At 41.1% G+C, this 27,774-nt stretch overlaps 1 protein-coding gene across 6 annotated transcripts in view; it reads right to left on the bottom strand.

Annotated features, from left to right (window-relative positions):
* Positions 1–27,774, bottom strand: part of LOC140211978 (zinc finger protein 609-like) — a 223,101-nt gene that overhangs the window by 87,888 nt on the left and 107,439 nt on the right. For all 6 annotated transcript variants that reach the window (XM_072282280.1, XM_072282275.1, XM_072282276.1 and 3 more), the window contains exon 3: positions 22,405–22,627. In XM_072282280.1, the coding sequence (XP_072138381.1) occupies positions 22,405–22,627 (223 nt within the window). The remainder of the gene's footprint in view (positions 1–22,404; positions 22,628–27,774) is intronic.

Genomic DNA, 27,774 nt, shown 5'->3' on the forward strand with positions numbered 1-27,774 from the left:
TCAAGGACTGCTATCAACCACACAGATAGCTAAAACATAACTGGGTATCTAACAGTAGATGATATCATGGAAATAAGCTGGTGTCAAATGGTCAGATGCAGTTACACCAAAAACCAGCAATGTAGTGTTGGCATTGGTGGTATTATTGTCACATGTATCGAGATACAGTGAAAAGCTTTTGTTTGCGTACCACCCAGTCAAATTGTGCCATACGCTAGTATGTCAATGTAGTGAAAAGAAAAACAGAATGTAGAATATAGTATTGCACCCTCAGAGATCTGTAAGAGCTGGAGAGTTGGGGAGAAATTTGCTTTTAAAGAGATTTAAAATCCAAGGATGATAACTAAGTCAAATGAAAACAGAGATATTAGATTAATACTGTGTTTCAGACACGGCAGGAAAAGGGAAAACTGAAGAGAACAAATTAAATCCAAAGGAGGAAATAAGAAAGGTATTGTAAAACACATTTTATTTCACATGATATGGGTGTTATTAGCATGACCAACATTAATTGCCCAAATCAAATTGCCTTTAATGGTTTGCTAGCCATTTCAACCACACTGCTGTGTATCCGGAGCTAGAAGCATCCAGACCAGGTAGAGATGGCATTCTCTTCCCTAAATTACATTAATGATCCAGATGGAATGCAATGAAAATCCAGCAACCACATCATCAGCACTGGATAAACTGCTAGCTTAAAATACAGTATTTTAATTCCCCACACTTGGTGCACTCTTAAATTCACATCTCCAGTTCTTCAGATTGCTTGCAGAGACACTTTAACCAATGCACAGTTGTAGCCAATAAAAAACTTAAGAGAAAAATACACAAGCTAGAATGCGTGGCCCAATTTAATGAGCCCTTTATACAAATGGAATATAAGGACAAACATTTAACGAATTACAGACAGCGAACTCCAAAATTTGGAAAGTATAATGTGGAGGCATTACTGAGACACAATTGGAATAACATTAAGACTGATAACTAAAACTGAAGTGACTTTTAGCAAAGACAAGAACAATGATAAATGAACTTGGTAAATAATTATGGATAAAATGATAACATTCATGACAAATGATAAAATAAACATACAAAAAATTAGGAATTGGAAAGAAGACTTGAAACTTTCATGGGAATTGATGTAGATCCTTGAGGAACTGCTGTGAAGGGGCAGAGTATATAAATTTAATAAGCAGAGGAACATGGAGCACAAGTTGGGATAAGGGATATTAACTTTCATGCACGTTAGGATAAGAAGACTAGCTCAATGATTTCTTTGGCTAGTTCAGAGCAGCCTTCAGCATCTTACAATCAAAGGAGTGGGCCATGTTGAATTTTGGGATGAATAATGAATCTTAGTTTAGTCACTAGCTGAACAATGCACAATTATTTACCCAAATACTAAACATTACATCATTAAGTTCATTTAGCATTTCAAAAGGAGGAAACACAAAAAAGTCTATGATACTAAAGGGTGACAAACTCGCATGTTTGATAGTTTTCATCTTTGGATTAAAATAAACTTCTTTCTTTAATTTACTGTTGTTTTCTGTGCACTAATTTTGATGAGTCTTTGCCCTTTATTCAAATACTGGTGCAAAGTAATCAATCACTCTCGTCGGGGCTTAAATGAAATTCAGGCAATTCTAGAAAAGTTATGTAACATTACTGGTTAGTGAAATTGAGGTCAACCCAAAATTCATCATTGGGAAATTATTTAAGTCAACAAAGGAGGGACTGAATACATCAAAATTTTCAATCAAGGTCAGTAGGGATTTGTAAAGAGCAGCTTATACCAGTTACCAGGAAAGCAGCTAAATTTTTGATACTTCTAGCGCTGCCCCAGCAAGATCTTCTGCATTGCTCTTTGAACAAGTTGAAATTTCAAAGCAAAGATACATTTCAAAGTAAATATATTATCAAAGTACATATATGTCAGCATATACTACCCAGAGATGAATTTTCTTGCAGGCATTCACAGACAACAAAGAAATACAATAGAATCAATGAAAAACTACACACAAAGACTGACAAACAATGAATGTGTGAAAGACGGCAAACGGTGCAAATAAGAAAATAAATAATTAAGTATTACAGAGAACATGAGTTGTAGAATCCTCGAAATTGAGTACATAGGTTGTGAAATCAATTCAGAATTGAGGTGAGTGAATGAAGTTATTCACGCTGGTTCAGGAGCCTGATCCTTGAAGGGTACTAACTATTCCTGAATCTGGTAGGGTGGAACCCAAAGCTCCTATACCTCAAAGTTCCCAACGGCAGCAGCGAGAAGGGAGCATGGCCCAGATGGTTGGAATCTTTGATGATGGATGCTGCCTTCTTGTGGAAACACCCCTTTCTTGTGCTCAGACCTAGGGAGGGTTTTGCCTGTGATGCACTGTTTACAACCTTTAGGAGGTTTTTCCATTCCATTAGCATTTCTATACCAGACCATGATGCAACCAGTCAGGATATCCTGCACCTGCATCTATAAGAAGCTTGTCAAAATTTTAAATGACATGCCAAAACTATGCAAACTTCTAAGACAGAAGAGGGTTATTGTGCCTTCTTTGTGATGGTACTTATGTGCTGGTCCTTAGACAGATCCTCTGATATGATAACACCAAGAAATTTAAAGCTACCAACTCTCTCAAGAGTATCAGCTCATGTTAATTCTTCTTACTGCAGTCAATAACCAGCTCTTTGATTTTGCTGAAACTGTGTAACAGGTTGTCGTTGTTCAACCAGATTTTCTATCTCCCTCCTTTATGCCGATTCATCACCATCTTTGATTTGGCTAACAGTGGTGTTGTCAGAAAACTTATTTATGGGGTTGGAGCTGCACTGACCACAAGGTCTGTTAACCTGGCTTGATTGTAATGATAATGGAATATGCCAGGCAAATGAGGTTACAGATTATGTTGTAACAATACATTGCTGTTGCTACACACACAAAATGCTGGAGGAACTCAGTGGGTCAGGCGGCATCTATGAATGGAAATGAACAGTCAATGATTTATTCCAAGGACCTGCCGTCCTTGTCTGGAGCTGGCAGTTCTGCTCCAAGTCTATCCCATTTAGCTTGCTGACGTTACCACATAAGATCTTGGCAGTATGAGGGCAAGATGCAGTCTCTATGATGACAACAGAAAGGTCACTTCCACCAACACTGCAATGAACACGTGTACAGGTCAGCTGGGGAGGTCATTTGCACACACTGTCTGCCATTAAACTAGTTTATTGTTTTGGACCTGGAATAAAGACACTAGGCTGAGTGAGGACAATAAATTTCCTCTGAAGAACAGTGAATTAGATAGGTTTTTACCATAATCTGGTAGTTTCACAGTGACCATAATTTAAAAGTAGCATTTATTAAAATGTGTGATTATTTAATCCACTGATTTAAATGCTCCACAGTTGTACCCACAATAAATTACTAACAGATAAAATGAGCAGACAGAAGTGTGGCAAAAGGAATTCAGTGTTTTTGTTAATAATGTGAGGTTTGGATATTAACAAAAAAGTAAAACTGTCAATCTGATTCATTTGAAAATCCTGATGGTTTGGCAGTGTGAGCCAGGCGTGTGGCTGGAGCCAGGGTAGGGGTTCAGAATGAGAACAGCAGGACATGGGTAGGTTTGCAGACAAACTAAGGGTCAGGAGCACTTCTATATTTCAGCTTACAGGTATTATGACAAGCTGGAAATCATGGATTCTATTTCCTTCTATCCTTAAACATACTGAGTTCACCGTAAACAAGTGAAGGGAAAAAAAGGGTACGCAAATAGCATCCAATAGACCAGAAAATTTACCTGTCTGGCACAAAGTAACGAGGGGGCTGGATTATCAGAGTGGTAAAAAGTGAGAAGACCCTCTGGAATTCATTACACTGTCATGGACAAGCGAAGAAAATACCAAACAAGCTAATGGATTGTTGGCCTTTATAATGATAGGAATGGAACACAAGTGAACAGCTATAACAAGTTTAGGATAACGTGGACTGGGAATACCATGAGCAGTTGTGGTCTCTGTATTGTAGAGAACATTGATTTGCCTGAATGATTCTTTAATTCCAAAGTTAAACGTCAAGGGATTACAGAAATTTGAGATATATTCCTTAGAATCTGATGGGTTAAGGAGTAACTGGTTTGCAAACTATTGATAGATTACTTATAGAGTAAATTATGGAGAGAAACTATTCTGATGTGTAGAAAATCCAAAACAGTTCAGTTATCTAAAATTTGAAGCCAGGTAATTCAGGAGAAATATTTGGAAATTCCTGAATATATAAATGTTAATACAGATTAAAACTCGCTTTCACAAAAGGTAGATTAATTAAAAATTATAGATCTGAAACCTGAAGGCACACACTCTGCGATTCAAGAACAGCTTCTTCCCCTCAGTCATCCGATTTCTACAAACGTTTGTAAATGGATATTGGACCCATGAACACTACCTCATTACTATTTTTCTTTCTGTTTTTGCACAATATATTTTAATTTAACTATTTAATATACATACACTATATATACTCACACTAATCCATTTTTCTATATTACCATGTCTCGCATTGTAGTACTGTCACAATGTTAACAAATTTCACAACATATGCCTGAATCTTTGAGTTATAACATGCCCTACCCGCATGTCTTCGTGCCTTTCTATTGCTCCTGTGGGTCAGTGGGAAGTAAGAACAATCACCATTTAAGTTCAGAGCAGAGAGAAAAGATTTATTTTTCTAAATAGGAGTGATGATGATAGATAGTGCCAAGCTTGCATGCCTCCTTTGATTGTAATGGAATAGCAATGACAAAGATCTGGGACGAGACAAGCATCTGATGAATAATTAGGATCCAATTATAGAGGTGAGCTGAGAAATAAAGCCAGCAACATTATCATTAAATAAAAAACAGAACCATAAACTGCACTTACAGCAAAGGTCGTAACATTCCATCAAAAGAAAGCAGCAACAAAGATCTGTCAAGATTAATAATAGCTTCAAGATTGCAGACTGGAATTACATCAATGGCAATAATACTTATTGTTAACAGTTGTCACATCTTCGAGGACATTCTGTGGTGAATAAATGACACTTTACATTTGATGTGTGTCATGTACAAGACAATGCCTGAGCACCTTGTGTAAACACAATAATGTAAATCTATAAAAGGTGAGGCTGTACTAATGAAATAAAGGTGTAGCTGCTAGCTTTGACTAACTTGCAGTTTTTGACTTTGCATGCCAGACTTTTTGTAAAAGGCAGGTAGTGCTGTCTTTTTCTCCCCAGGCTGAGAGAGTTGTGAACGCCCTGTTACCACCCAGTAAATATTATTTATGACAGTGTCAATAGCATTATAATGTTGCATATTTACCTATATGCACTTTATATCAACTTCTATAGCTACAGAATATATTTTTATTATCTGTTAATATTATTACATGTGCTGTCGGTAATACAGCACTGTGCAGAGGTCTTAGTCTTAGGCACATGTAAAAAAATTAGTTCAAAATAACAAAATGAAAAGCTTTAAACATCAAAACATTTACCACTATAAAGACCAGTATACAGTAAAAAACTAAATCAAATCACCCTTTGCCTTTAAAACTGCATCTCAATTGTGCAGTTTTATAAGAAAATTGGCTTGAAGGTTGTTCCAAGCATCTTGGAGAATGTGCTGCAGACTTTGGCTGTCTCGCTTGCTTCTGTCTCTCCAGGTAATCCCAGACAGCCTTCATGATGTTGAGGTCAGGGCTATGTGGAGGACATATTAACTGTTGTAGAACTGCTTGTTCATTTTTTCACTGAGGTAGTTTTTTATGACCTTGACCATGTGCTCATCCATGTGGTGCTCTTCAGCTCTTCTACAGACAAAATGCCTCCTGTCTGGGCCACAAATTTCAAATTTTGACTCGTCAGTCCAGAGCACTCGCTGCCATTGTTCAGCACCCCAGTCCTTGTGTTTTTGTGTGTAGGTGAGTCGCTTGGCTCTGTTTCCACTTCGAAGGAATGTTTCTTCTTGCAGCAGCTCTTCCATGAAGACCACTTCTGACAAGACTTATTGAACTGTATAGGGTTGTTCACAGGTTCCAGTGGTTTCTGTAAATTCAGAGCGAATAGCTGTGCCGGACTTCTTCCAATATAGAAGGGGTGTAGTTTGATGTATCCCTCATCTGCTGTACTCAGTTTTTGTCGCCAACCACTGTGTTTCTGGTCCTCAACTTTGCCCATTTCTTTATGTTTCTTCAAAGAACTTGGACAACACATCTAGAAAAACCTGCCTGCATGAAATTTCTGCTTGGGAGAGACCTTGCTGATGCAGAATGACCACCTTGTGTCTCATTGCAATGCTCATTCTAGCCATGGTGTAAGAATTGTTTATCTAAAGGTTAAACTATCACATCTGCCACACCCTTACCTTTTAGTCTGGTTGTTCTTCATCCAGTTTAATTCATTCTACATCTGTTTCAGTTAATCAGTTCAGTTAATTCAACTCATTATGTCATTGATCATTTGCATCCTGTTTATCTTTGTTTAATCATGCACTGGGCTATATCACTACAAAGTAATCAGGTTTGTTTGAAAAGTGGTCGATTATTTAATATGTTACTTTCTTTAATGAAATACAAAGATTTCTCTTAGACATTTAATTTTTTGGGAAAAGAATGTTTAGAAATGTAAAATTTGTTCTTCTCTACTGACACACTAATGCTGAAAACAAAATATAAACATCTAAGCCACAATACATGTAATAGCAAAATTCAGGTGCCTAAGACTTTTGCACAGTTTTCTGTGTTTTATACCTTGGTCTCAGAGGAATGTTGTTTCGCTTAGCTGTACACATGTGTACAGTTGATTGACAATAAACTTGAACTTGAACTTTTAAATAATCTCTAATGAAGGAGAATTGGATGGTTCTGCAAAGGAACATACTTGGTGGATCCTCCTCAAAGAAGGGAGACTAGATGATGCTCTGTGTGAATGGTGGACCATGATGATGTGTTGCAGACAGCTTACAAAACTTCTAATTATACTTTTTCTGAACTACCGTCATTGCATTCTGCAGCTTGCAATTTCCCTTTAAGTAACATATTTTTGAACCATCTCAACAAAGCAGCAATTTTACAATCTCCTGAAGGATTCGGCAGACTCTCAAGCATGCATGCAGGTAAGGCACCTTTAAGCAGACAACGGTATCGCGCCATGGCCAGGAAAGAACATCAAGCCAGGCTAAAATGCCAGGGTATGAAACTTGTTCTACCCAGCATCTTGTTAGCAAATAGTCACTGGAGAACAAGATTGAGGACCTAAGTGCAAGAAGTGAGGAATTGTTGCATTCTCTGTTTTACGGAGACATGGCTTACTCTGGACACACCAGATATGCTGGTAAAACCCAAGGGCTTCTCAAATCACCGTATGGACCAGACTGTTAATTCAGCGAAGGCAAAGGTGGGGTCTATGCTTCATGATAAACTCTTTGTGGTGCTTAGACACAGCAGTCTTTCCACACTCTTGTTTTCCCAGCCTAGAACATCTAATGATTAAGTCCCAACCATTTTACTTACCAAGAGAGTTCTCCTCTGCAATCATGATTGCTGTTTACTTACCACCAAAGGCTGCTGTTAAGCAGGCGTTTGAGGTACTGAGTGCCACCATCAGCAAACAAGAAATAGCCTATTCCAACAACCCTCAAATCATTGTCAAAGACTTCAATCAGCCTTGTTTGGAGAGATCTCTGCCCAATTATCATCAACATATTACCTGTTTCACCATGGATCCTACCACACTTGATCACTACTACACTTCAATTAGGAATGCTTAATGTTCCATGTCTAGGCCGCATTTTGTGAAATCTGATCCTCAACCTACCTGCATACAGGCAGAGGAGCAGTGATGGAATTGCTTCAAGTCAGTGTACTAGGATGTGTTCAATGACTCATAAGAGTACCTGAACAAATATGGACATTATAAAAAAAGTCATAGACGAGAATGTCCTCACAATATCAGAGTGATCCACAACCAGAAGCTCTGATTTAACCATGAGATCCACAGTCTGCTGAGGGCCAGATCAGTGGCATTCAGGTCTGGTGACCAAGTAAAATACAACACATTCAAGTACAATCTCCAAAAAGCGATCTCATGTGCTTAGTGGCAATTCTGGACCAAACTTCAATCACTGAAGGATGCTTGACATCTGTGGCAGGGCTTGGATGCCATCACCTCCTATAAAGTGAAACTTGGTGACATAGGTTACAACAAAACTTCGCTCCCAGATAAACTCAATGCCTTTAGTGTTCGCTTTGACCATCAAAACATGGAAGAACCTTCACAAGCTCCCAAATTACCCTGTGATTTCAGTCTTTGAGGCATCCTTCAGGAGGGTGAATCCACAGAAAGCATCAGGCCTAGACAGGTACCCAGCTGAGTACTAAAGACCTATGTTGATTAACTGGTTGAAATGTTCACCGATATCTCTAACCTCTTGCTTTGGCAGTCTGAGGTACCCATCTGCTTCAAGCGGGTTTCAATTATACCAGTGTCTAACAAGAACGTGGTAACCTGCCTCAAAGTCTATCATCCAGAAGCACTTGCATCCAATGTAATTAAGTGCTTTGAGAGCTTGGTGATGAAACATATCAATTCCTGCCTGAGATCCATCTTGAATCTGCTCCAATTTGCCTACCGTCACAACAGGTCAACAGCAGGTGCCACTTTATTGGCTCTTCACTCAACCCTGGAACAGCTGGACAGTGAAGATGCATACATCAGGATGCTCTTCATTGACTACAGCTTGGCATTCAATACTATCATCGCCTCAAAACGAATTAATAAGCTTCAAGACCCTGACCTCAATACCTCCTTATGCAACATGGTCCTCAATTTCCTCACTTGCAGAACCCATTCAGTTTAGATTGGCAACAACATCTCCACAATCTCCATCAGCACAGGTGCACCACAAGGCTGAATGCTTAGCCCCCTGTTTTACTCGCTTTATACTTATGACTTAAGTTTGCTGACGACACCAGTGTTGTTGGCCAGATCAAAGGTGATCAGGAATCCACATATAGGAGGGAGATTGAAAATCTGACTGAATGGAGCCACAACAATAACCTCTCGTTCAATGTCAGCAAGACCAAGGAGCTAATTATTGACTTCAGGAGGAAGAAACCGGAGGTCCATGAGCCTGTCCTCAGAGGGAGAATCAGAACTTTAAATTCCTTAGTGTTATCATTTCAGAGGATCCTTCCTGGGTCCAGCACGTAAGTGCCATTATGAAGAAGGCACAGCGGCACCTCTACTTTCTTAGATGTTTGTGAAGATTTGGCTTGTCAGCTAAAACTCTGTCGAATTTCTATAGCTGTGTGATGGAGAATATATTGACTGGCTACATTACAGTCTGGTATGGAAACACTAATGGCCTTGAACAGAAAAGCCTATAAAATGTAATCGGTACGGCCCAATGATCACAGGTAAAACCCTCCCCACCATTGTGCACATCTACAAAAACCACTGTCACAGGAAAGAAGCATCCATTATCAAGGACTCCCATCATCCAGGGCATGCTCTTTTTCCGCTACTGCCATCAGAGAGGAGGTGAAAGAGCCTCAAGACCAATACCACTAGGCTCAGGAACCGTTATTACCCCTCATCTAACAGGATCTTGAACCAGAAGGGATAACTTCATTCGCCCCAATACCGTTCCCACAACCAATGGACTAATTTTCACCAACTCTCCATCTTCTGTCCTCTATAGTTACTGCTTATTTATTTATTTGTTTACTTACTGTTAGTAGTATTATTTCCTTTTATATGTGTGCAGTTTGTGGGTTTTTTGCACGTTGGTTGTTTGTCTGTCCTGTTCAGTTTCATTGATTCTATTGTGTTTCTTGTTTTTACTGCGAATGCTCACAAGAAAATGAATTTTGGGGTGGTATATGGTGACATACATGTACTTTAATAATAAATTTACTTTGAACTTTGGAAGTGTCCGTATTATGATATGTTGTAGTTTTTTTGTCTTAGCAGACAACCAGTAGCATTAAACCAAGGCCAAAGAATAAAGTGACAAATATAATGTGTTTGTCCTATTTCAGTATATTTGTCTTTGAACTGGGTGAGGTAATTAAACAGCGGAAGGAATGAATTGAGAGGAGAGATCATCTTGACACATTCTGTACGATTTGAAAAGCAAACACTGCAGAAAGGCATAAGCAAACCCAGCTGTTTAAATCTACCCAAGTCCAATTTACGCAAATGAAGTCCATGTGAAAATTCTCCAATTATTGGTGAAAGCCATTCCAGGGCTCTGAGATGAGTGTTACCACATGCACTCACAACTCACACCACAGTTGGAAACAAAACACAGGCTCAAGTGAATGACTAAGGTTTTCCAAGTCTGAGTGCAATGGTTGGAGCTTGCTGTGAATGTGGTAATCTTATCTTGGTACAAGTGCTCAAATTACTAACACTCGTCCTAGCTGTCAGCGTGCCCTGATATTTGAAGCACTGTGCATTAATTTCACTTCCCCAGTGAGCAAACTGCACTTCGTGGTCTGTTACTTAGTGGCCTTGACATGTTGAAAGTTCAGCCACAATTTCTGGCTGCACAAAGCCCAACAGTATACAGTTTTTTAACATAATTTTTACAGTTAAAAAATATTTATCCCTCCACTTAAAGGAATCCTAATCATAGAAAAATCAATTCCAAATGAAGTATTAATAATTTCAAAAGAAGAGGAAGAGATTAAGCAATGAGAAGGGAAAAGGGGAAATGTGACAAAGATACTCTTACGTACAAACCTTTATGGGAGATCAGAGAACAAAATTCAACTGTCAAAGGTCACAAGCAGTTGAGAACAACACCCCAATGAACAGGCACTAGTTTTAAAATCAAACAACAGGAATTCTGCAGATGCTGGAAATTCAAGCAACACATATCAAAGTTGCTCGTGAACGCAGCAGGCCAGGCAGCATTTGTAGGAAGAGGTCCAATCGACGTTTCAGGCCGAGACCCTTCGTCAGGACTAACTGAAGGAAGAGTGAGTAAGGGATTTGAAAGTAGGAGGGGGAGGGATGGAGCCAAGAGCTGGACAGGTGGTCCGGGAAGAAAGACGTGGTGGGGGGGGGGGGCCCAGAGGATGGGCAAGAGGTATATTCAGAGGGACAGAGGGAGAAAAAGGAGAGTGAGAGGAAGAATGTGTGCATAAAAATAAGTAACAGATGGGGTACGAGGGGGAGGTGGGGCCTTAGCGGAAGTTAGAGAAGTCGATGTTCACGCCATCAGGTTGGAGGCTACCCAGACGGAATATAAGGTGTTGTTCCTCCAACCTGAGTGTGGCTTCATCTTTACAGTAGAGGAGGCCGTGGATAGACATGTCAGAATGGGAATGGGATGTGGAATTAAAATGCGTGGCCACTGGCAGATCCTGCTTTCTCTGGCGGACAGAGCTTAGATGTTCAGCAAAGCGGTCTCCCAGTCTGCGTCGGGTCTCGCCAATATATAAAAGGCCACATCGGGAGCATCGGACGCAGTATATCACCCCAGTCGACTCACAGGTGAAGTGTTGCCTCACCTGGAAGGACTGTTTGGGACCCTGAATGGTGGTAAGGGAGGAAGTGTAAGGGCATGTGTAGCACTTGTTCCGCTTACACGGTTCCCCTCTACCACCACTCTGCTCTGTCTAGCGGAATTAGTCCTTACGCTGAATAATTTCTCCTTTGGCTCTTCCCACTTCCTCCTAACTAAAGGTGTAGCTATGGGCACCCGTATGGGTCCTAGCTATGCCTGCTTTTTTGTTGGGTTTGTGGAACAATCTATGTTCCGTGCCTATTCTGGTATCTGTCCCCCACTTTTCCTTCGCTACATCGACGACTGCATTGGCGCTGCCTCCTGCACGCATGCAGAACTCGTTGACTTTATTAACTTTGCCTCCAACTTTCACCCTGCCCTCAAGTTTACCTGGTCCATTTCCGACACCTCCCTCCCCTTTCTAGATCTTTCTGTCTCTGTCTCTGGAGACAGCTTATCCACTGATGTCTACTATAAGCCTACTGACTCTCACAGCTATCTTGACTATTCCTCTTCTCACCCTGTCTCTTGCAAAAACGCCATCCCCTTCTCGCAATTCCTCCGTCTCCACCGCATCTGCTCTCAGGATGAGGCTTTTCATTCTAGGACGAGGGAGATGTCTTCCTTTTTTAAAGAAAGGGGCTGCCCTTCCTCCACTATCAACTCTGCTCTTAAACGCATCTCCCCCATTTCACGTACATCTGCTCTCACTCCATCCTCCCGCCACCCCACTAGGAATAGGGTTCCCCTGGTCCTCACCTACCACCCCACCAGCCTCCAGGTCCAACATATTATTCTCCGTAACTTCCGCCACCTCCAACGGGATCCCACCAATAAGCACATCTTTCCCTCCCCCCACCCTGCATTCCGCAGGGATCACTCCCTACACAACTCCCTTGTCCATTCACCCCCCCCCATCCCTCCCCACTGATCTCCCTCCTGGCACTTATCCGTGTAAGCGGAACAAGTGCTACACATGCCCTTACACTTCCTCCCTTACCACCATTCAGGGCCCCAAACAGTCCTTCCAGGTGAGGCAACACTTCACCTGTGAGTTGACTGGGGTGATATACTGCGTCCGGTGCTCCCGATGTGGCCTTTTATATATTGGCGAGACCCGACGCAGACTGGGAGACCGCTTTGCTGAACATCTACGCTCTGTCCGCCGGAGAAAGCAGGATCTGCCAGTGGCCACGCATTTTAATTCCACATCCCATTCCCATTCTGACATGTCTATCCACTGCCTCCTCTACTGTAAAGATGAAGCCACACTCAGGTTGGAGGAACCTTATATTCTGTCTGGGTAGCCTCCAACCTGACGGCATGAACATCGACTTCTCTAACTTCTGCTAATGCCCCACCTCCCCCTCGTACCCCATCTGTTACTTATTTTTATGCACACATTCTTCCTCTCACTCTCCTTTTTCTCCCTCTGTCCCTCTGAATACAACTCTTGCCCATCCTCTGGGTCCCCCCCCCCCCCATGTCTTTCTTCCCGGACCTCCTGTCCCATGATCCTCTCGTATCCCCTTTTGCCAATCACCTGTCCAGCTCTTGGCTCCATCCTTCCCCCTCCTACTTTCAAATCCCTTACTCACTCTTCCTTCAGTTAGTCCTGACGAAGGGTCTCGGCCTGAAACATCGACTTCACCTCTTCCTACAGATGCTGCCTGGCCTGCTGCGTTCACCAGCAACTTTTATGTGTGTTACTAGTTTTAAAATGCTGCAATTGCAATATACACTCAAGTACTTGCTATAGTGAGTGTATGTTCTTGGTCTTCTGCTGCTGTAGCCCATTCAGCTCAAAATTTAACACGAGCATTCATAAATGTTCTTCTGTACCCCTGTTGTTACAAGTGGTTACTTGAGTTACTGTCATCTTCCTGTCAGCTTGAATCAGTCTGGCCATTCTCTTCTGACCTCTCTCATTAACAAAGCATTTTTGCCCACAGATTGGATGTTTTTGTTTTTCATACTAGTCTCTGTCCACTCCATGAGAGTGTTGTGTGTGAAAATCCCAGAGAGCAGTTTCTGAGATACAAACCATGGCGTCTAGCACCAACATTTCTTCCCCATTGTGCTTAGTCTGAACAACTGAACATATTGACCATGACTGAATACCTTTCCGCAATGAGTTGCTGCCACACGATTGGCTGATTATTTACATTAACCAGCAGGTGTATAGGTGTATCTAGTGGCTGTTGAGTGTACGATGAAAGTCATGTCTGGGAGATCATAAAGCTGCAGTCATCATCATCACATTCTAGATACTTTCACACATCATGGCTCCAAGTTTCAGGTCAACAAAGAGATCTGCTTGTCTCAAGGAATCAACTTTCATTTTCTCCATTCCACTCTCAAGGCAATGAAGGTCAAATCCTCCACCACTCCAGCTCATGGAAATAGTGTCCTCGAAACCCAAATGAAATAATGCTCACAAATGCAATAAGCAACTTTCATGCAATAAGTACTTCAGCCTCGCAATTCCGCATCACTCACTCAGAAACATTTAGATTTTAGAGGGTTTTCCAAACATGTCATTTCCCTTTACTACTTTTTAAAAGAGACAAAATGACTGACTCCACAAATCTAAGAGGTTGTACACCAATAATTTACTGACCACTACTACAGGTCCTCTTCAACTTACGCAGCCCGAATTATGTACAGTCCGTACATTTGAGAAGCATTTGGAAGATCAACATGATGGACTTCCTAGCTGTTGTGAGGTTTGGAACTTGGTCAGCGAGCACATTCCTGACTTGCAAATAGTTCAGGTTACCCTACCATGACCTGGGGATGACTTACACACAATTCCCACCCCCAAGGTTTGGATTTTCAGGTCCAATGTGACCTGGAAATTGAATCTCTGGAAATCCCCTGATTTAATCCCACTGGCGTTGCAGCCAGCATTATACTGCTGTTCCAAATTTCCGACACTCAAGCAACAAAATCAGGAAATATACGAATTGGAGCCCTTTCACTTTTAATGCACAGGATACCCAATGCGTAAAATAAATCTTTCCTCTCCAGAAATGTGTTATGAGTCATACAATATGGAAATATGCCCATAAGGCAACTTTGTCCACTCCAAAGTCAAAGACCCATCTCCAGAAATCCTGCTCTAATTCCACTTTTCCTTTTGCATCTCTATCAATCATCGTGCTCATTCCTTCCCACACAATTCGCCAGCCCCTCAGCTATACTGACAATCGACAGTAGCCAAATAACCTACCAACATGTGCATCTTTGACACGGGAGAGGAAAATGAAGCACCTGATGGAAACACAGACCATCACAAGGAGGACATGCAAGCTCCTCACAGACAGCACTGGAAATCGGGATAAATTCCAGAGAGTGGTGCTACTGATATGCCACTGTGTCAAGTTGAGAATTAGTATGTGAACAAGCACGGCGAAGTACAGTAACAATGGAAAATTATGCTTGCAGCAGCATCACAGGCATGCAGATACAGACAACAGACAAACATAAATTACACAAGAATGATAGACTGAGCCCTGGCACTTTTGATTCACTTATCATGGATCTGAAAATACCCATCAACCGAGCATCACAATGTGCAGCTACACGTAGCATAGTAGTTAGCACAACATTATTACCATAAAACAAAAAAGCAGAATTAGGCCATTTGGCCCATTGAGTCTTCTCCGTCATTCAATCATGGCTGTTCCTTTTTCCCCCCTCTTCAACCCTATTCCCCAGCCTTCACCCCATAACCTTTGATGCCGTGTTAAGGCTCGGTGCATTCTGGAGTACAGAGATCAGTTCGGCACCATTCTGTTTGGAGACCCTATGTTCTCCCTGTGGAATGTATGGGTTTTCCCTACTGTTCCTGTTTTCTCCTGTTAATGACCAGGTTAACTGGTCATTGTAAATTGTCCCATGATTAGGTTAGGGTTAATCACAGGGTTGTGGGGTTGCTGGGGCGGTATGGCTTGAAGGGCCGACCCTGTGCTGTATTATAAATAAAGAACTGAAAATACTTGTACTACAAGTAAGTGAAGCTGCAAGTCTTGGACACCACATGCAGGTTGGGGAACAATCTTTTACATAGTGGAGGACTGTGTAAAGCTAATGCTCTGTTTTGTCAATGCAAAGTTTTATCATGTTCCCCGTTTGGTACGGGCCATGGAACTCATTCCTTCCAATTGTTGACTGTGCAATTCTATACTTTCCATGGGCACAAAAGCTCACGATTTCCACAAGCAGTTCAAAACCAAAGCTTTTTACCACATTCTTAAACAAAACGACAGGCTAACAATAGCTTATAAACAAAAAACAGGAACCATAAATTAATTTTTAAGAAATCTTTTGATTTCCTTGATGATGAATGACCTCCTGCCTCAGCAAGGACCTGGACTCACCGCAATTTGCCTATCACCACAATAGGTAAACAGCAGATGCAATCTCAATGGCTCTTCGTGTGGCCTGAGACCACCTGGACAACACAAGCACCTATGTCAGGATGCTGTTCATTGACTACAGCTCAGCATTTAATACCATCATTCCCACAATCCTGATTGAGAAGTTACAGAACCTGGGCCTCTGTACCTCCCTCTGCAATAACTGGAAGACCACAATCTGTGCGGATTGGTGATAACATCGCCTCCTCACTGACAATCAATACTGGTGCACCTCAGGGGTACGTGCTTAGCCCACTGCTCTACTCTCTACATACACATGACTGTGTGGCTAGGAATAGCTCAAATACCATCTATAAATTTGCTGACAATACAACCATTGTTGGTAGAATCTCAGATGGAGACGAGAGGGCATACAGGAGTGAGATATGCCAGCTAGTGGAGTGATGTCACAGCAACAACCTGGCACTCAGCGTCAGTAAGATGAAAGAGCTGATTGTGAACTTCTGGAAGGGTAAGACGAAGGAACACATACCAATCCTCATTGAGGGATCAGAAGTGGAGAGAGTGAGCAGTTTCAAGTTCCTGGGTGTCAAGATCTCTAAGGATCTAACCTGGTCTCAACATATTGATGCAGTTATAAAGAAGACAAGACAGCGGATATACTTCATTAGGAGTTTGAAGAAATTTGGTATGTCAACAAATACACTCAAAAACTTCTATAGATGTACCGTGGAGAGCATTCTGACAGGCTGCATTACTGTCTGGTATGGGGAGGGGTGGGCTACTGCACAAGACTGAAAGAAGATGCAGAGGGTTATAAATTTAGTCAGCTTGATCTTGGGTACTAGCCTACAAAGTACCCAGGACATCTTCAAGGAGCGGTGTCTCAAGGAGCAGCATCCATTATTAAGGACCTCCAGCACCCAGGGCATGCCCTTTTCTCACTGTTACCATCAGGTAGAAAATACATAAGCCTGAAGGCACACACTCAGCAATTCAGGAACAGCTTCTTACCTTCTGCCATCCGATTCCTAAATGGACATTGAACCCTTGGACACTACCTCACTTTTTAAAAATATATAATATTTCTGATTTTTGCACGATTTTTAATCTATTCAATATACATATAATGTAATTGATGTATTTATTATTATATTTTGGGTTTTTTCTTCTCTATTATGTATTGCATTGAACTGTTGCTGCTAAGTTAACAGATTTCACTTCACATGCCAGTGATAATAAGATGCCTTCAAAGTACTTTCTTTCTAGTCTCATAGTTTCATAGTCATACTTTATTGATCCCGGGGGAAATTGGTTTTTGTTACAGTTGCACCATAAATAATAAATAGTAATAGAACCATAAATAGTTAAATAGTAATATGTAAATTATGGCAGTAAATTATGAAATAAATCCAGGACCAGCCTATTGGCTCAGGGTGTCTGACCCTCCAAGGGAGGAGTTGTAAAGTTTGATGGCCACAGGCAGGAATGACTTCCTATGATGCTCTGTGCTGCATCTCGGAGGAATGAGTCTCTGGCTGAACGTACTCCTGTGCCCACCCAGTACATTATGTAGTGGATGGGAGACATTGACCAAGATGGCATGCAACTTAGACAGCATCCTCTTTTCAGACACCACCGTGAGAGAGTCCAGTTCCATCCCCACAACATCACTGGCCTTACGAATGATTTTATTGATTCTGTTGGTGTCTGCTACCCTCAGCCTGCTGCCCCAGCACACAACAGCAAACATGATAGCACTGGCCACCACAGACTCGTAGAACATCCTACAAGGGTTTCGACCCAAAACGTCGACTGTACTTTTTTCCATAGATGCTGCCTAGTCTGCTGAGTTCCTCCAGCATTTTGTTTGTGTTTCTCTCTACAAGATCTCCCTCCACCACCAGCCCTTCCCACATCAGAAGAGTCTGACAGCTCTTTCTAGCCTTTCATAGTCTAGTACTTCACAGCTTACGTGGTGGCCATGTGGTCTTGTTATGGGGAAGCGGACTTGCAGGTTCAGTGAGTGGAAGAGAAGACACTTACTTATGAGTAAGCGCGTTAACTATTTATTTGCAAGACAAATAGTGAAACACTCAACCAAACATTCAAGTCAAACAAGTACTTACCTAAGCCCCCTAAACTACAAGACCACGACACTAAACATTCAATAACCCTTCAAGATAAACTCAGTGATAGATTCTTAACTAAACTGAGTGCCTGAAGTGGCAAAACAGATACTAAACATTCACAGTGGCAAACACTTAAGCAGAGTGTGCGCACGGATCTTCTGTACTGCAGCACACCTCCTCACTGCTTACCGTTTCTTCATCACCCTTGTCTACTGGTCCACGGCAACTCGAGAGCAAAAACAAGACCGCATGGTTACCGTGCATTAGATTTAAACCCTACTGGCACCATGACGTCATCAACTTGATGACATCAAGCTCATGGGAGGGGCTGCAATGCTCCTTCCACGGGCCAGTCCCCACCTCCCACAGAGGAGCAGCTTTCAATCAGCAGGTAACTTATGACACTTATAATAAGTCTATCATACTGAACGAGTTGTCCTTCAGTTGCATCCCCCTGCCCATCCTCACACGAGCAAATTCTGCCTGTTGAAATCCTGATCCATTTGCCTTCAAACACATATACTGTAGATATGGCCTCTATTAACTGGAAAAATCTATCTTCTGACTTTTTAAGGACAATTCTCTCAATGATTTAAAATTGTTATCTACTATTGGACAGATTTCTCATCCCCATTTTACTTAATCAAAAACATCCTAATTCAGAGTAATTTTAAGTTGTTATTCCGTGAGAAGAACCTCATCCTGTCTGGTCATTGTCTTCTGTAAACTGTGTGTGGTTCAAAGCTTCTATTTGCCACTGAATCAAGAGACTGTCTGATGCCTATTACCATTTAAGGACATTTTTTAAGGAAATCCTGGAACAGTCTGAATCTGAGCAGCCCAACCAGTGAGGGAACAACATTCCAGATACTGCAAACAAATGTAAATTATCATTATGAAAACCAAAACACAGATCTAGTTCAGCCCACTCATTAATCTCCATTGGCTCTCTCCTGAAACTCCACTGATTCTTACTCAGTCTCAAAGAGAAATGACCCATTACAGTAGCCAAATCATATCTGTCAAGAAAGACTGCACCAACGTCAAGTACTGGCCAAAAATATCAAAGGCATGAAATATAATGCTTGCTCCATCTTCTGCATCTATTTACTTGCAGGACATTATAACTTGCAAGACAATGCCGCATTCCTGTTCAGAGTGACAGACCCTAACCCCTCCAAACATTCATTAGATCTCTGAAGTGCCTCATACAAAATAAGTCACATTTGGTTTCCACCCACTCCAAAGTGGGGAGCAGTCTGCTCACAGAAGCTATCAGTGCAGAATGAGAATTCAAACCATCTTGTCTGTAGAGGCTTTTCCAACCTATTTAGCATCCCCCCTACAGTTTTTCCACAAGTCTGCAAATATTTCACTTTTACTTAGCTGGGTTTTAGGAAAGTTATTCTTGAATCCCCTTCCACCAGTCTGTTCCGGCATGGCATTCCAGAACACAACTTGGCACAATGAACAGGTATGCCATTTCTTCACTGATATGTTTGCCAATAAACTTAAACCTAGGACCACAAGTAGAAAACGCCTGTCCTTATTTGAGAAAATTATTTACTTAATTGTTTTATTATTGTCACGTGTACCAAGGTACAATGAAAATTTTTACATGGTATCAACCCAGATCGTACTTTAAATAGTACAGGGGAAAAACAATCAATATTGAACACTACTAAATCTATCAACATCAATCACCATATGAAACCTTTTGTTAACATCGCTGCTCTGTAGAAAACAATTTCACTCTTCACCTCTCTGCATGAAAGTAGTTTCTCAGCCCTGATCTTACAGTACTTTGATACATTTCTTCTGCACGCTTAAGCTTTTAAATCCTTAGAAGAGCTTGAGTCCACTAAAGAACAACTCCAGTAGGACCAAACCTGAGTTAAAATCAGCATTTGTATGCCAAAAATTAATATTCTCCATCAAATAACAAATAACAACTGAACCTTAAGGTGCATCTCCCTTGTTGAGCATGTGTATCCTGTCGCTAGGCTGCACCCTGAATATTTCAGAGGACGATATCTGCATTTAATACCATCTCCTAGTCATCCCATGTTTTATATTCATTCAATTGTCTAGCTAGACATTTTAATAGAAGGGTTCTGTGATTTCATGGTTCAATGTAAAGTTACGTAGGTCCAAGACAGTGACAAGTGAAAGGGACCAGAGCTGTGTCCATTTTTATCATTCATAATGCCTAAAGTTCTTCACACCAGTTCCCCTCAAATTGCATCTTGTACTTTTAACATCAACATACATAACTAAAATAAGTAAACTAACATATGGTTGTAGAAATAAGTATACAAACATTACAATAAAAGCATATCACCACTCAAGTTAGGGCTTCTTACACTCTAACACTGTAGCTGCCGCAGTAACAAATTCTCATGGGAGTATTCTGCTGAAACCACAGCTCAGAGGGATTCAGATTCCAGATTAATATATTTATCACATGTACATTGAAGTATATAGTAAAGTGCGGATTTGTCATATGCATTAACAAGCAACACAACCCAAGGATGTACTGAGGGCAGTCCGCAGGCATCACTGAACATTCCGGCGCCAATATGGCATGCCCAAAATGCTCCGCAGAACAACACAGAATACAACAAGCAACAACAAACGAACTGCAAAACAAACCCCTTTCCTCTCTCCCACCCACCCACACAGACAGTCCTACAACACTGGGACAGGCCTTCCAGACCCCCAACTTCCCTAGTGGACTTCAGAATCGTAGACCCAGTGCTTCAGCCATTGGTGTTTGTCTTCTGGCCTTCCAATTGACCTGCAGGCTTCAGTATTTCGTAGGACTAGCTGATGATGGGGCAATGAACTCCAGATTTGCCAACTCACATACCTAGGGGGTCACTAGCCCTCCCTCCTGCTCGTACAGCCATCCAGTTCCGGGACTCACTGAACTGAGGGGAACTTGCTGATCTGGTGGGCCACCAGCTCTCATCCTTGCCCACAATGCTTGCCAGCCCATCTACGGATGCCCTTCATCACACATCCATGTCTCTGGCCTTTGAGCACCGAGGAGAGGCCTAGACTGCCAATATCTAACCTCTAAGTAACTCCTCCACATTCCTATCCCAAAAACCCTGATCTGTCTTCTAACTTCTCCATGTCCTTGTGCTTGAACACTAATCTGATCCCTAACTCCCCTGTCAGCAAAGCTATCCGAAAAACTTAAAAAAACAAGTACAATGTCAATGGAGACCGCACCTTGCTGCTATCTTGACAGGAAGAGAGGGAATGTTCTCTTCAAATTTCACACTTTTTACATGCAAACATGGGAAAGGTTATGCAAGATCCATTTGCTCACAGTTGCTGAGCTCAGATCAGCAAACTCTAATCTTCCTTTGTCATATGGTGACAAGAGACTGTGGATGTTCTAACCTTTCACACAAAAAAAACAAACTACTGTAGAAACTCAGCAGGCCAAGCAGCATTGTAAAGGCAGAGGTGTCAGCGTTTCAGCTTGAGATCCTGCATCAGGTCCTGATGAAGAACCTGGACCCTAAATATTCAACTCACTTCATTAAAAGTTGTTAAAAATATTACATTAATCCATTGTTGAACTGAAATAGATTCCAATTTTTTATCTTCATTAGTAGGTTTTCAGCAGCTAAGGAACAAGATTCAAACTCTGCTCAAGCCACAGATTAATTGACATCCTTCCACATGTAGAGGACGACAGATTGGCAGCTATCAAAACTCCAGCAAAGTCATATCACACCCAAGATAACAAAATATACTGATTCTTGAAAGACAGCGCCTGCCACATGTACCACAACTGAAAGCGTTAACATTAGCTAATGGTATTGAGCAATCTATTGCTCTGTGGCTTGTTTATAATGCTCTCTAGTGTGGAACTGCTGCAACCAAACATGATGGGTGTTACAATCTTACCCATAGCCTATGTTACCTTTCACTTCTCTTTTTAGCAGTCTACTGCTAGTCTTAGGTGTATTGAAAGCATTCATATCCTTGTCACTAACACCCTTAAAGCAAAGAATCAGGAGTTCTAGTGGTCTTTTAGCTTGGGCTACCTTCTCTCACAATATAGCCTTCGGGATGTGGCTATTTTTCCTCCTGCACGTGTGCAGATCCTTCAATATTTTCTTTTCCTGAAAAATGCTGGGATGCTTGGCTTCTGAGAAGATGAATGTGTTGGAAACATTTTCCTTCCACAAAGTGCCAAAAATATGCAGCAGACATTGATGGATTCCCTCCACACCCCATAGATCAGACATTGCAGATGCCTTCAATAAACCAATATGCCAAAAAAGCTAATGCATATTATTTTCTTACCGTCTTCTGTTTCCTGCCAGACAATCCCTTCAAGATTGACACTTGTCCCTGGCTCACAAGGTCCTAAGCATTCAGGCTCAGTCGCAAGTCCAACGTCACAGGTATTGACTGCAATCGAGCGTGTGCGGACCATGATCTGCTCCACAGGAGAGGCTACCCCACTGTTCACAGGTGGTAGGAGATGAAGGGGTGGAGGGGCTGGCGTGGAGGCAGGAGAGTCCATCTGTAAGAGAAGGAAAGTGCAACATGATTTAAAACTTTCAATTCCATTAAATTTGGAACCTTAAATTCCAAAGCTTCAACAGCTGCAAATAAAATAACTTTCCTTTATGCCAAGAGCTGCCAGCTAAGAAATAACCATCAAAAACCTGCCACTGAATCACAGCTCCAGGGTGGAAGAGAAGAACCTAGGGCAGACAGACAGACAGACAGACAGACAGACACAGACACACACAAAATCTGATTATTGAATTCTAACCTTGATAAACATTAGTTTCATATTTGGTTTCCTAATGGAAAAGCTTCATTAATCACTACGGGGAGGACATTTGAAGGCTGCTCTATGCTATCCTCAGTTAGTTACTTCAAGGATTCTAGAACAAACCCAGGAATCTCCTAATCTTAGGGAATTGAGAATTCAGCTCCGAAGCATTGCTGAGAAGAATCCAACAGAAAGTGAAAGAAGGTGGTTCCCCGGATGCATAGGAATTAGCGGCAGGACTGCAGTTAACTCATATGGAAGCACCCCAATTACAGACCTGCAGGAGCACTGGATTACCAGACCACAGGATCATACAACAATATGTCAATGACGGAAGCCTTTCAGCCCTTAGTGCGTCTCCCAAGTCTGTGCCAACTAATTAATCCCACTCTCCTGCTCTTCATTCTTAGCTTGTCACTTTCCTCCCTGCCAGTACTCAAGCCCATTCCCATTTAAATCTGCTTCCAGTTATTCAGATGATGCACCACTGATCAGTTACACTGGATCTTTTGTCAATCCCTTCAATCCAAGTTCTCTGTCTATCAAATTGTCTGCAACTATGAATATCTTGTACTCTAACAAAACCACTCATGGTTTTGAACAACTCTAAATAACAATCTCTGCTCCAAAAATAATTAGTTCTACTCATACAACTATTATTATTCATACTTTGTTATCAATGAAGACCAATACGGGGTTACAGTCATTTCGGTATTGCAAATAATGGGGGATACACCTTCACAGGCCATATGTTTAAAAAAAGATAAATATGCACCATTTATTCAACTCGCATTTCTTGATACACGCACAGATGATGCAATTTAACATTATAGAAAAATTGTCATTTTCTAGGAATGCCACCCCCTGGGGCTGCCCTCAGATGGTAAGAGGAAAGCACTCATCTTTGAATTCAATGGCAATCAGGGCAAATCTGTCAAATCTGTAAAGTACTAGGCTTACAATGCAAAAGAACACTACATTCCTACCTCAGGCAGTCAGAAGAAGCTACAGAGTTACTCACAAATCTTGTTCAAATGACAGGCAATGAGAAGGGCAGGTTTTGTTGGGTAAGGAGGAGGAAGCAATTCATGTGGAAGACTGAACAGCTAAAACTGTAAGATTAAATGATGCATTTCTGTTCTTTATGTTTCATCTAGTTCTACAAAATGTCTGCCAGTTCATTAGATGGTCTGATTGCAATTAATCACTACCCTCTTCCTCCAAGCAAATCCCTCTCAACATTTTATATCAATGAATGTCAAGACTGAAGTCAATCAGGAGCTCTGTTTAAAAGTCAGTCTGTGTCCAAGTTTGTGGTCAGAGTACTAAATATGTGCAATTTCACCCACTCTAAGGAAGGCCTCATTGATGTGCAAGGTGGGGTAGAAAGCCAAAAAAAGCTGCTGGAGGAACTCAACGTGTCAGGCAGCATCTATGGAGGGAAACAAAGAGTTGAGGTTTTGGGTCTGGACTGAAAGAGTAGAGGAGAGCATAAAGAGGTAAGCAGGAGAGCTGGAGCAAAAACTGGCTAGTGATAGGCGGATCTGTGCGAGAAGACGTTGACAGGCAGATACAATCATGTGGGGAAGGGAAGGGTGGAGGTGGCAACAGCGAGATGATTAGTCACAAAATCACACAACCAAGTTCCTTAAATCTTTCCTCTTTCACCCTAAATCTATACACTAGTTCTTGGTAACTCAATCTGGGAAAAAAAGATTGAGTGCATTCACCCTATCTGTGACCCTCATGATTTTATACACTTCTATAAGATCACCCCTCAATCTCCTACACTCTAAAGAATAAAGTCCTAGCCTGTCCAACCTCTCCCGATTACACAGTCCCTCACATCCTGGCAGCTTCCTTGTACTGTAAATCTTTTCTGAATTCTTTCCAATTCAATAACATGCTTGCTATAACAGAGGTACCAAAACTGAGCACATTACTCTAGGTGCAGCTTCATCAGCACCCTGTACAACTGTACTATGAACTCCAAACTTATATACCCAATGCCAATTTTATACTCAAATGGGGGCAATAAAGGGCTGTGTATTTTGGAATCTGATTGGAAAGACAGGTGAAGTGTGAAACCAAATAAGGGAGGGATGGTGGGCAGATGGGAACAGTGGGATGAGGGGTTAGAATTTGATATCTACCTTGTGTATAAATCTTGTTAGGACTTGTATCTATCCCTCAGATTTTGACTCCAGAGGGACAAATATAAATCCTAACAAATACAACTTCTGTGCAGTACTGAGGGAATGTTACAATGTCTTCTGAAGGAGTCTTTAAGCTGAGACCCTGTCAACTCTGAATGTCCACTGGCATTGATTTTTAAAAATTGCCTCCAATTTCCTAACAGTATTTATTCACTCATTCAACATCATTAAAGTATATTATTCAGTTATCAGCTTGCTCTTCATAGATGCTTGCTTTGCACATACTGTCTACAACAGTCCTTACATTACAACAGGGGTCACACTTTCAAAGTACCTTACTGACTGAAAAACACTTTGAGACATTCTCAAGAGGAAAATGAAGGGTAATATATGAACACAAGTCTCTCCTCTTTGTCTGCACTCATGCCAGCACTGGATACTTGAAATAGAAAGATTTAATCCTATTTAATCTGACACCCACTCACCTTCATGGATATAAAATTTCACAAAGTAAAACTAATAAAGATTCAGGTTGTAAAAAGTATCACATCTTGAAGCAAAAGCAATCATTATCTTCATGATTCGTTCCCTTCAGCTTCTCACTGGGAATAGTCCAAAGAAACTCATCTAACTGGCTATGCTAAAGTAGATAATGTCCAACTATGTGCTTGTAAAATGCAACACATAACTGAGACCGTCTTTGCCAGTCTTCACTCAGATTGAGATCAGCTCATTAATAGTTGGGAATCAACTTGATCACCCACTCTTGACTGAGTTAAGATCTGTAAGTTTTATGAAACATAATTTGTTTTTAAATTTTGTAGAAGATAGGCACATTTACCAGGAGGCACATTTTTTTGAAGAACTCTTTAGAATGGGTGTATCAGAGCCTGAACAGGGCATGCCCTTTCAATCCAGCATGTCCCAAGGGGCAGTCAAAACTGTAACAAATCCAAACTGCATTCAAAGGTTGTGTGGGCAACTGGGTGATTGCATATGAGCACAATACGCATGGAGTGCAAGATCTCCCTAACTCAGCACCAGCTGTAGGCTCTGTACAAAGTATTTTAATTTGAAAATGATTATCTATTTTACAGTGACACACCTGTTCTGTCGCAGAGAGTTCAGAGTTCAGTTGCCTGTGCTAATTAATTCAGCACGTCCTAAATATTAAAAATGCTATCCAGATGCCTCAACCTCAGTCAAGAGTGGGTGATCAAGGGCAGTAAGAGAAACAAGTCACAACGGAAGAAGAATTATTTTATTTGCACCTCCATGTTAAATTAGGTGTACCCTGACTGTGGCATTTGCTTCAAGGTCAGGAGCATCAAGAACTGCTTTTATAAATACTTTTTTAAACTACACTGCAGGTGCCTGCTCAAACCATTGAGAACATTGTGAACCTTCTGCTTGAAGAGAAGTAGCAGAACCAATCAACTACAAAGAAAACTACAAAATGTACTGAAACGTACGTTTGTAGAATAATGGTAACAGAAAATACTTGGTCAGGCAGCATGTAGAGTAAGAAATAGTTTAATAGTATTTCAATTTGTGGCACCAACTAGTTGTTGGTGTTTACATAGTGGTTAGTGCAACACTATTACAACTTGGGGTGTTGAAACTCGCAGTTCAATTCTGGCGACTCTGTAAGAAAGTTTGTACGTTCTTTCTGTGAACACGGAGGTTTCCCCTTGGTGTACCAGTTTCCTCCCACAGTCCAAAGGCATACCGGTCAGTAGGTTAATTGGTCATTGTAAACTGTCCTGTGATTAGGCTAGTGTTAAGTAGGTGGGTTGCAGTAAGGCTCATTGAACCAGAAGGGCTTGTTCCACACTGTATCTCTGAATAAAATAAAAAGTTGCAAGGAAATATAGATGAAAGCAAAACCAATAAAGTATCCACAGCACTGGTATCAGTAAATGCTCAAAGTCAATACATCATACTGTAGTTAGTGACACACAAAATGCATTCTGCTTCGGAATTTACTTCCAAGAAAATCCATCCTTTTTAATGATGCAGGGAAAGCCAATGGGAATAATACCGGATGAGAGAAGAAACCAAACAAACAAGGTATATAGAAGACATCGTGGCCACAATTTTAAAGAAATAAACTGTCTTATAGCAGCTGTAGAGAGCAACAAGTATAGAGAACAGACAGCATTCAGCAGCAGAGAAGTTGCAATGGAATCTTAACTTTCATATAAATTGTGAGAAGCTACACACAGTAAGAAAGTTAGCAAGTCTGTTCAGAATAAATTCTGCAACAAATGTCTTATATGTAAAGAAAAATACCACATTAGATTTAGTAACAAGGAGCTGGAGCTGTCCATAAGGCTTTGCACAGATATTACACCACCCACATTACCAGCACTTTAACACTAATTCATTACTTTGTCTACACAGGGATAAAGTTCCCAAGAGGCTGATTACTATTCTGACTGCCAGCTCAGTCTGGATTGTTGCTTTTCATTTCAATTCTTCTTGTGCATTAAATTATCAAAATAACCAATAATAGCACTTCCTTGTTTTTAAACTACTAAGTGTTTTTGTCAAATATATCAAATATAAACTAGAAAATAAGATTCACTTGGTTCCCCATTTGCCTGTGATGTGATGATGTGGAAACTTCATTCAACAAATTAACAAAGATGATTAACGTTCTCAGGAAATTTTCATCTGCCACAGAAATAAAAATCCAATTCCAATCCCTGATCTTTTGCCTGCCATCCCTAT

The sequence above is a fragment of the Mobula birostris genome, chromosome 18 (assembly GCF_030028105.1).
Source record: "Mobula birostris isolate sMobBir1 chromosome 18, sMobBir1.hap1, whole genome shotgun sequence".
Lineage (NCBI taxonomy): Eukaryota > Metazoa > Chordata > Chondrichthyes > Myliobatiformes > Myliobatidae > Mobula > Mobula birostris.